The 11589-nt window shown below is 35.8% G+C and overlaps 2 protein-coding genes across 6 annotated transcripts in view; one reads left to right on the top strand and one right to left on the bottom strand.

Moving 5' to 3' along the window:
* Positions 1-3371, bottom strand: part of LOC107666068 (E3 ubiquitin-protein ligase Itchy-like) — a 28511-nt gene extending 25140 nt beyond the window's left edge. For 2 of the 4 annotated variants that reach the window (XM_016457158.1, XM_016457163.1), the window contains exon 1: positions 2956-3371. The gene's annotated coding sequence lies outside the window, so the exon portion shown is untranslated. Of the gene's footprint in view, positions 1-2947 lie in introns of all 4 variants that reach the window. The other 2 variants (XM_016457159.1, XM_016457162.1) reach the window with 2 other exon arrangements.
* Positions 3372-6064: 2693 nt separating this feature from the next.
* Positions 6065-11589, top strand: part of LOC107666033 (N-terminal EF-hand calcium-binding protein 1-like) — a 48829-nt gene continuing 43304 nt past the window's right edge. For both annotated transcript variants that reach the window (XM_016457125.1, XM_016457124.1), the window contains exon 1: positions 6065-6322. In XM_016457125.1, coding sequence (XP_016312611.1) covers positions 6188-6322 — 135 coding nt within the window. In that variant the 5' untranslated portion in view covers positions 6065-6187. The remainder of the gene's footprint in view (positions 6323-11589) is intronic.

The following is an 11589-nucleotide window of genomic DNA, read 5'->3' as shown; positions in this document are numbered from 1 at the left end:
ACCAATTATCCAAATAATGTTTAGTCCTAGAAAGCTATTATTATCAGAACACGTGAGCATAACATAGCGGTTAGCAGATCAATGAATGAGCGGGCAGCGTTACCAGAGTTGCCCATATACCACACCATGTTACAACACAGTAGGGCTATTGCAGACAGAAACAATACTGTACTACATCGATGTTTCCTGTCAGCTCAATTTTTGAGTGGACTTTGCTGTTCCGATGAGCATGAACGGTATACGAGTGGAGCGACTGAGCGGAGCGGAGTGCACACGCATAGAGCGGATAATACGCAGAGCGTCACACCACGTGAAAGTGAAACCTGAGCGGTGAACTAATTTTCGGCAGCCGAAATTTCGGTGCATCTCTAATTATTGGCGATATCAGAAATGGATATTATATAATAGATGCTTTTTTGAACATTTTAGCAATTTAAAAATATTAAAAAAGGATTTTTTTTACACGGCACCCCTGCTCTCGACAGACGGCACCCCGGTTGGGAAACACTGGTCTAAGCCAACAAAACCCACTGTCTTGGCTTTTACTGGCTGATCTGTCATCAAACGCACTGTAAAGACACATCTGATCCCTGACCAGTGCTGTATGTCGTCGTTTAGTGCTGGTGTGCTCTGTCTGAGGTAACAGCTAATCTCACATCAGAAGTCTCGAGTAATCCTTGGCAGATTACAGATGATGTTATAATATCTTAGATAATTCTAAGAGACTTCCACGTCTCTCAGTCTGTGCACTGAGAGGAAGTGCTGATAAACAACACAGACATTTACAAAAAGCCCAATGACATTCTACTGATGAACCAAAGAGAACAAACTGAGCTTCAAATCAATTATGACTTGGGACAAGCTGTAAATGTCAACATGAAATGCTGGTTGTAAATAATTTTACTTCTTCAAGCAAGTAATTTCATCAGGAAACAAAAAGAACCTTTTTGTTCAGATTTGTACTTGCTCTGCTGATATTTTTTGATTTTAACTTAGTTTAACTAAAACTGAAAAAAAAAATATAATAACAATAACTTAAAAATTACAAAAACACATAACAAAATTATAAACATTTTAACTAAAATGAAAATGAAAAGGGGAAATAAATTAAAATAATAACGGATTCAAAATATTAAAGGGGTCATATGATGCGATTTCAAAGTTTTCCTTGTACAGTATTTGAAAAATAATGTGTTTTTTGAACATTAAAGCATGTCAACATATGCTGTTACACCAAATACACCAAATAATGATCTTTAAAAAAGCATCATATGACCCCTTTAATAAAAACTACAATCTCAGTGATGCTAAAATAAATTATTCTCACAATTTCATTAAATCTTAAACCTAAGTGACATATTTATTTACATCGGCAGAATTCACAACAATCAAGTTCCATATATTTCATAACTAAATGTGTATTTTTTTCAGCCATAAAAACATGATTAACCATTTACTGTAACAAAAATACAAATACAATGCAGTGATAACACAATAGCATGACAGCTCTGATAACTGGCCTGATATTCTCCCACATTAGCCTGTCCATCCTTTATGTCTCATGTTGACTTAAAACCACTTTAAAGGTATAGGTTTCTAACCCAATAACTTTGAATCCTAATAATCTTACACTGGATCAAATGTTTTAAGAAGAGTCATCGTTAGAGTTTCACCCAAAACAAAAAAACCTTGTCATTATTTCCTCATCCGCACATCACTATACCTGTATGACTTTCTTTCTTCAGTGCAACACAAAAGAAAAATGTTTGTTCTGTTCTTTCCCATACAATGAAAATTAAAGGTTACTGGATATGTCAAAAAGATGTATTACAAAAGACATCAATACTGTGTGCAACTTGTGGACTATATTCAATTCTCATTCAGAATGACTTGAAGATGAGTCAATGTTTGTGAGAAATATTCTGTTATAAATGGTCTAAACTCTGTCAAGATGCCTGATTAACATTCATCCATCAGTTCCCCAGCGACACCAGCAGCGGAACTGAAGACTTTATCAATAAACCAATGGACTATTACTCATTATAACATTAGTATTTTCTGTCTTAATTCTGCCTGCCAGTGCATCTTGGTAAAAGCTCACATCAGCACACTGTCAGAAGTTAGTTAACCGCATGAAAGATGATGATGATTTTTAAGCACTTTATAAATTGACCAGTAATGATTTGAATAGTTCACAAATTAGCACAGGAACTGTTGAACGACTGTGGTTTTGCTTTTAGCACTACAGGCAAAATCATTGTTTTTTCATGCACTGGTACATTTTGAGATTTTGGCCTATTCTGTTTCCATAACATATCTTCTTTCAGAAGAGTAGAAAGAAAACATCCAAAATACGCATTTCGGTGCATCTGCAGATCATTCCCAATACATATCCCACTTACATGCACCAATCTTTACAGTTGTATTCCTATCTGTAGTTCGACGTGTTTATATCATTTGCTTTTTCCTAAAATCTATGTGCTTTTTATGGCTGTTGACCGTATTTACGGAGTGATTAAAAACTATCCAAAATCCCCTCTGCAAATACTTTTAACTCTAATGCGTCAATAAGTGAACCTGGCTTCATCCAATGTTCAGGTTTCTGTTCTGGAAATGTATGCAAATGAGTGCACATTTAATTAGATAATGCCTCATTTGCATTTGTAAACATGAGGTTTCAGAAAACCTGCAAATGAAGTGTCTTAATGTAGTAATTTTTTACCCTGTTCAGCTGTTGTGTCTTGGCTTAATATTTAGTAAAAAGACAATAAGGCACTGTTTTTATACAGTCTATGGTTTTACCACAGTATATTCGATGGTAATAGACACATACCACAGAAATCGCAATCCCATGCTATTCCAAGCATCTTGGAGTACTCTGTAAGTTCGTGGCACATAATTTTTCACATCATGGGGTCAGACACTTCTGTGTTATGATACTGTAACGGTACTTACGGAAGTGACGTCACGTAGCGTTTCTGTCGCAGCTACAAAACCCAGCAGGACGTTTACGAGTCAACTAAATACATATATGTCTTGGAAACTAAAACTGATAGTTTACAATCGTTTCAGACTATAATTTATACGCACATTAATTAACGAACTGTCAAAACACCACCCGCCGCACCGCTCAAACGAGCTAGCATTAGCGCCTTATCAAAACACGGCTGTTTTTCTTCCATGTTGTGCTCTATACGCGTGTGTCGCTTATGATCGCGGGAAATGTTTCTAGATCTCGGTTTTAACGGGATCCGAGGTCAACTTCCCGTCGTTTGAATAAACTTTGCTCCATCTCAACCGGGAGACCAAAGGTCCGCCGCCAGTGCTGGCGCCATGTCCGAGTGACGTCACTGCGCGACGCCGTCACGTGACGCGACGCGAGGCGAGTCCATTCGGATATCCTCCTGAGATCCAGAAAAAAGCTTTGTGAATTTAGTATTTTTTTTTTCCATGTCATTACATTGTTTAAAGAATAAGAAAAATATGGAAATATAACATTTTTGAAAATTAATATTTTTAAATTAACAAATAAATTTATGCAACTTAAGCGACTTAACAGTGCATTCAGGCTATACATTTTTTATCAGTATGTGTGTTCCCTGGGAATTGAACCCACGACCTTTGCGCTGCTAACGCAATGCTCTACCACTGAGACACAGGAACATTATTTTATATTCATATTGTATTCATATTTTATGCTATGTCCTCTCTAGAGGACACCAGGACTTAAAAATAAAATGACATGAATAGACCTATGGAAGAGACATGAAAAAGCAAAAGCGATGGGATTTTTTTTTTTTAAAGAAAAATTTGTTTAAGGATGATTCTCAACTATGTTATAAAAGATATAATAGAATGATTTGATATACCATTTTGCTTTATGCAATATGTGTATAAAATTTCCATGAACTGGTTTGCCCATTAAACACAATGTTATCTATACACTGTATCTAATTTGCATATTAATGTGCTGTTGGGACAGCATGTTGAAAAAAGAAGTGTATATATATATATATATAATTATAAAATATAATTTATTTCCCTATTTATTTGTTATGTCTCCCAAAATGCGTAATAAACATGCTTTTAGTCCTGGAAGTCATATTTTGATTTGAAACCCCATAACATTTTCCTGAGATGTTGATTCATGACAAACAATTTGAAAATTAATCAGATTTAAATCATTACAAAATATGATCATATTTCCATAAGGATGTACAATTTATCACTAAATTAATGTCAGCCATGTTTAAAGAACAATGAGAGGGAGTGGTGAGACTTCCAAACATTGGGTATCACTGAAAAGCCCCGAATGTGCTCTTAATAGGACATCATCCATGTGAAGTCTCAGAGAAACTCACTCAAATATAATGTCCACTACAGAGACAAAAACCCATAGCTGGCTCTCAGGAGGATAATGTAATGTTTGTTTGTTGTACCTGTAGGGCAGGTGTGTACAGTGTGTTTTATGCGTGTGAGGACTTCAGAATGAGCAGGCAATGGATTTATTAACATTATTTAAGGGCTGTTTTTCCTCGAGATGGCACTGTGTGTCAGGGCAGGTACGTACCATGGTATTCTTTACTTTTGGAAAACATTAGTAATCATGGCACAGTGATGGTATTTCCTCGTAATACCACGGTACTTTGTAAGCCAGTACTATAATACAAAAACATGGTATATTTGTTATTACTACAGTACATGAAGTTTTTTGTGCATTACACCATGGGCTGCCATGGGTTTTTGCATGTATACCAGTGAGTACCATGGTATTTGTCACATGTTCTGAAAAACATTGGTATACCATGCAAATACATTGAATATGTGTTTTAATATAAAGGTGACTCTCAATGAATTGTGGCCCTTAGATGACCTGTGGACATTTAAAGTACTGTTTCATTATAACTCATTTTTACTTCATGTTTATTTATGTATTCGTTGTCATATCATTTAATAAAACTGCTGTAAATAACATAAATGGATTTGTCCTAGCAAAAGCGAGTCAAAGAAGTGATGCATTGAGCTACTGCTGGACCAATCAGCATCCGAGGAGCTGGAGCCACAGAGCGAGAACTTCGTCGGTGGCTCTTTGAAGTCTGGATCATTTCCGAGAATCGGTTCGCTCGGAGATTCGTTTCAGTGAAGCGTTGCAATAAAAAAAGATGCATCGATTCGTTTTGTTCACCAGTCAAAATTATTACCATAAGGCAAGACATCATATGTTAATAGAGTGAAAATTAACAGATAGCTGAAATGACGTTTAAATATGTAAATAAATGATATATATATATATATATATATATACAGTGCATCCAGAAAGTATTCACAGCGCTTCACTTTTTCCACATTTTGTTGTTACAGCCTTATTCCAAAATGGATTAAATGCATTATTTTCCTCAAGATTCTACAAACATACCCCATAATGACAACATGAAAGAAGTTTGTTTTAAATATTTGCACATTTATTAAAAAAAAAAAAAGTGGCTTATAGACAACTCCGTGAATGTCCCAGCCACAGCCTGAGCTTGAACCCAATCTAACATTTCTGGAGGAACCTGAAAATGTGCGTCTGCCCCCATCCAACCTGACAGCTGGAGAGGTGAAGAGGCGAGGAGAAGAATGGCAGATAATTGCCAAATGCTGATGATCAAAGCTTGTTGCATCATACCCAAAAACAATTGAGGCTGTAATTGGTGCCAAAAGTGCTTCAACAAAGTATTGAGCAAACGCTGTGAATTATGTTATTATGTAGGCTACATTTTTTTCATATTTTTTAAAATAAATTTGCAAAGATTTCAAACAAACTTCTTTCACTTTGTCATTATGGGGCATTTGCACATTTTTCCAGAACAGAAATCGCCACTTTGAATAAAGCCAGATTAAAAGTTAAAGTTCTTTACGGAGGAGATTTTGGATATGTCTTTTTATCACTCCATAAATCTTGTCAACAGAAAGAAAAAAAATCAACAAGCGCTTTTCGAATCAGTTCGTCCGAATCATTCAAAAGAACCGGTTCAGTCGAAAGAACGATTCTTTGGCGTTCACTAGTATTCCTCAGCATCAGCAGCATTCGCCCAGAAGACTAGCGCCGTGTTGCTGTTCGCACCCCAGTTCCGAGATCTGCTTGTATATCGGTGTCTTAAAGTGCATATTCTTCTTCCTAAATTCTTAAGCAGCTCGTTTAAAGATGTTGGCGTGCACCGAAATGATCACGATGTGTCTCCAGTCGGCGAAGCGCGAGCATCTCCGCTCCAAACAGCAGCAGCAGCAGCAGCAGCATCAGATGCAGGATGCGGTTCACGGACTGCCCATCTTTCACGATGTAAGTAGCCAAACGTTCGGTCAATGAACCCACCAATAGGTGACCATGCAAACATTAACCTTGAACCCAAGAACACAAGTCATTGTGTCACTTATATTAATGTAGGAGAGAGAGGGTGGTTATGCACATATTAAAATATAATCTTAAAATAGGTTATGCTATAAAGCACTGATTGCTATAGGTACAGTTTGGGGAATAAATAATGCATAAGCTTATGCGATTATAAAGCAGAAGAAGAAGAAGAAAATCCAAATGCATTGTCATGTCTTATTTTAGTCTTCCATTGTGACATCAGATAGCCGGTATATAGTAGCTATACAGTATATATAGATCATTTACATATTTAAGACCTAAGGCATATGTAATAAAGAGGCTTTAATATACATATGAACATAAATTGTCATCTCTTTTTATTAGTGAGAATGCCTTTCTCATTCACACTCCCAGTCAGTATGGTCATGCTTATTGACTTTGATGCTTTTATGCATTTATGTTGTACAATTAAACAATTTCTGCAGCCACTGATGAAGCATATATGAGAGACCTGACTGTCGCGATTTCCTTCTTTTCTACAATGCAATGTGATATATTCTCTTGGATAGATTGTATGTGTTCAAATGTTTGTTTTTGTGTTCATATTATTATTATTATTATTATTATTTTTGTTCAGAATTTCTAATCAAGTAGAGCTTTTAGCATAGAAATTGAATTATAGTCCAAATATAATCAAGGACATCATCAATATTGCATTGCATTGATACTTATATAATCTTCCTGTATTTCATCTGTCTTGCATGTTTATTGCATGTGTTGTGGATGTGTTTAATGTAAAATCATTGTACAAGCAGTACCTGCTTCAGCACCTTTAAGGCTGTGTGCAGTTGATAAAAAGTAAAAAGTTGCAGATGTGTGTGTGTGTGTGTATGTGCATGCTTGTCCTTAAAGTCAGCCTGAAATCAAAACTGACCTTATTTAGCACATGTTCCTGGTCTTATTTTGCATGACTCATTAGTGCAATCTTTAATTCAAAAGCATTAGCTTGCTCTGTCTCTGAGACAACTCTCCTTTTTTGGCTGTAGGCATTTGGTTAATGTTAACCAGAACCCAAATACTCTTAAGTCATTGTTGTTGTACATGCTTTCTAAAATCGTAACTGAAATAATATGGCAATAATATCAAATAATGATTGATTTGAAAAAGAAGCATCACCACTGGGATAAGTGGAGAAGCTCTGGAGAGTGAAATTGATCTTCCATTGCAATCCACATTCAGATCTAGCATTGTGATATGAAACGCTTGCTTTTCTTGATCTAATCAATTCCAGATGGATAAAATCAAGTCCCGTCCTACATTTTTATTCTCTCATATCCTCCTTCCCCATCACATTATGGGTTGCAGAGATTTTATGTTAACTTTACACGCAGCTCCAGCTTTTGTTGTCTGTAAATTAAGAGCTTGACGTGTGCATTTGGGAGATGCAAAAAGTCAAAGCATCGTGTTTGTATCTTAAGCTTTCGTCCTTTAGCGTGCGCTTGGGGAAGAAAAGTTGCGTGTCTTTGATCATCACTGCAAATACAGAAAAGTTTTCTGACAGTTCTGATGTGCATCATGATTAATGTTGCTGTGCTGCTTGGATGAATTCAATCTGTTCAAGCGCAGGCTGATCTCAGCGTGTGATTCTGTCATATACTCTCATAGTTTCATTAAAGAGACGATTGCTAATGTTGTTGTCTTTTGCCTTGCATTTCAGATCATGTTGAAGCATCTCTTATTTATGAATTTGTCTTCAGGATGTAGAATTATGCATGAAATTAAATATTGCAGGAACTGCTACTGAGCATTCTCATATCATCACCAAACTAGAGTTTTACATTTTATGAAGAGGTAATTGTAAGTGCAAGAACTCACAGCCAGATTCTAGAGTGTTTTAATGTGTTGCTAGGATGTTCCAGGTGGTTGCTAGGGCGTTGCATACTGTCTGGCGTGAAAATAGCAGCATGTATATGGAAATGTAATGTATGACATAGATTGTCCAATATCAAGAGTGATATTGCCATATATGTTATTTATTAGGCTATATATATCATTTTCACATACGTGAATTCTCTATGTAGATGAAAATATGTTTATAACATATTTATAAACTTCCCATGGTAAAATTTGTAAATGTACATATGTTAATATTATCTATATAATGCAACTATTAAAACAACATATATGTAAAACATCTTTTGGTTTATATATATTTTTGTATTTTTTTAAAGTACATGTCTATCTTTTATATTATATAATATAAACATGCTGAACAGGTTTAAGGATGGATACATGACATATATGTCCAAAAATATATTACACATACATAAACATATGTATTTGTTTGGGCTAGACTTGTTAATATATGAAATTGCTCCAATTTATAATAGGTTTCATATATTTTTACTTCACATATGACAATATATTTAATATATGGAAATGTAATGTATGTATGTATCAGATTGAGATTATTTGCAGAAAATATTTCCCCTAGGGATAAATGACCCATACTGAAAGAAATTAGATACATGACCTGCTAATTAAAATATTACATGATATTAAAAGTTGCTTTTGTCAATAAAATAGGCCGTGTGTCTCAAGTGTTAAAATAGCGCTTCTCGCAACACGCGGACAGAGGCTGTGTTTGTGGGAGGTATGTATTCGCTCCCCAAGGCGATAATTGCTAATCATCTTTCCCGGGGTTCATATCCTCAAAATTTCTAAAGCCGACTGACATGAGAAGAGTGAACAGCTACTTATAATTCCCTCGGCCCACGTTTGAAGCTCTTGTGTGCTGATACTGAAGGGCTCTGAAGGAGAAAGAGATTTGGATTAACTAAGATGCTGTCAGGCCTATTTATAAACCGTGACTCAACTGATATTGTGCTTTGTGAAACGTTTGTTCTCTTTCTAGTGAACAGAGTCAGTAGGACCCGTGTCTCCCCACTGGCTCAACACCTGCCAGAGAGCCATTGGAAACGATCTCTCGGCAGGAAGCTCAGATGACCTTTAAAGGACATTGTTAATGATGCATTATCCTACACTTATCTTTTGGCAATGCTCTATCGCACATCTGGCTTTTACAAACCTTATTGTGTCATATAAAGCTGAAGAATCAACACACATGCGACCTGCTCTTCATAAGCGAAGTATATTTCACCTTTTAATCTCCATCCCGGTGTGGTTTTGCTTAGATTAATCTGCTCTAAAGGGATTAGTCAGTGCTGTTTGACTGTGTGGCTCTCAGCCAAATGCACACAGTGTGTGAATCCAACTATTGGTTTTAGTTAATACCATTTGTCTGAATGACATTTTAATTCTGCAAGCCAGTTAGCTGTGTTTTAAAGTTGTTTGTATTTTATTAAGCTTGTGAAACTGCACTTTTTATGTAAATATTAAAGGAATAGTTCATCCAGAAAAAAACATTCAAGCATATTTGGTCTCTTCAGTGCCATTTTTAACGGAATAGTTACTCACTAAGAAATTACAGTTTGCTGAAAATGTACTCTCAGGCCACCCAATTTAGTATTGCATGGATGCTCTGCAGTGAATGGGTGCCGTCAGAATGAGAGTCCAAACAGCTGATAAAAACATCACAATAATCTGAGTAAACTTGTGGATTATTGTGATGCTTGCAATAGTTAATTATGACCAATTTAAGAGCAAAAAAAGCATTTTTTGTCTATACATGGACTGAATAAATTAATCACAGAATTTTAATTTTTGCATGAAATGTTCCTTTAAATTAAATCTCAAAGATCTAAGATTCATCCATTTGCACAAACTGCTTTTTATAAATGGTTATGTTGTTAATATTGAGGCCTAGACAGAAAATAACTGAGCTGTTATTCTGAAGGTGACACCTACTTCAGCTTGTTTTTGCTGTAAAATTCAAACACTTGCAGCTGTGTTTTATAAGATATAATAAACCGGCCACCTGACAATGTACAGTATGTAGATCCCAGAGGAGAAATTCAGCTCTCCGTAGTGGTGCTTACAAAGACCAGAGCTTCATAAAAGAAGTAAACAGCAGAGAAGTGACTTCAAAAAATAAGATAGCATAAAAAATGAGGAAAAATGAGCAGAACTTGTGCATATGAAAAAAAATCACATAAACACATAACAAATAAAATACATTGCTATCAATATGATATTTTGTAATAGAACAGGTGAAAAAAAAAGGTATAAAAAATAGCTGAACGTGAGTTTTCTGACCTAGAACCTATATTTATATTGGAAATATATTAAACCCTTGTACGCAGCCTCGTATGTTCACTAATTCACTCACAGAATAAGCAGAGACCTGCAGGTAATGTGATATAATTGAAGACTGAGTCTTGTAAATAGATGCTAGAACAAACCCTTGTGGCTATCGACTTGTACACTCTTAAAAATAAAGGTGCTTCACGATGCCATAGAAGAACTTTTTTGTCTAAATGGTTCCATAAAGAACCTTTAACATCTGAAGAACTCATTCTTCAGATTCTAAAAAGGTAAGAAACAGATGGTTCTTTAAAGAACCTTTGACTGAATGGTTCTTTGTGGAACCAAAAATGGTTCTTCTATGGCATCGCTGTGAAGAACCTTTTAAGCACTAAGAGTGTATTGACAGTAAGTTGCCCATCGAAAGTAAAGGCCAGATGGTGTTAAAAGCACTAAAAAATAGGCTTGCCGCGATAGACGGTGCTGACGGTGATACCGGTGTTAAGCCGCAACACCGGTTACGTTACATGCCCACCGCGGCACCGACCCCCACCGTCATTTAGATTTTTTTATAGTAATAAAAATCATTTAGTTCAGTAAAAGAACAGACACTACAATTAAAAACTGAATGCGGCTGCTCAATGCAGCGTGCCGAACGACAGTTGCATCACAGATCAGATTTCATTTCTCCAGTCGAGCTGACTGACAAGAAGAGTGAGGTGAGACAGACAAGACGATCGCGGATGATTTAGTTTCGAAACGAGATGCAAAAGCGCCTGTTTGGCAATATTTCGGATTTTGTAAAGCCTGTTGATTTTGCCATTTATCTAAGGTGATTTTGAAAGTTTTTTTTTTAAACATTCGTTTCTTATTTAATTGGTTCCACATTGTTTGCTGATTTTTGCTTTATTTAAACTTTGTCATTTATTTATTTTATTTGACATCAAGGTGAATGCCGTGCCTCCAAGCTTTCTTACTCGTTTTGCTAATAAACGTTCTACGTTTCTTATTTATTTGGTTATATATTATAC

Source organism: Sinocyclocheilus anshuiensis, unplaced genomic scaffold, assembly GCF_001515605.1.
Source record: "Sinocyclocheilus anshuiensis isolate Anshui unplaced genomic scaffold, SAMN03320099.WGS_v1.1 scaffold447, whole genome shotgun sequence".
Lineage (NCBI taxonomy): Eukaryota > Metazoa > Chordata > Actinopteri > Cypriniformes > Cyprinidae > Sinocyclocheilus > Sinocyclocheilus anshuiensis.
This window is presented reverse-complemented; position numbering and strand designations above follow the sequence as displayed.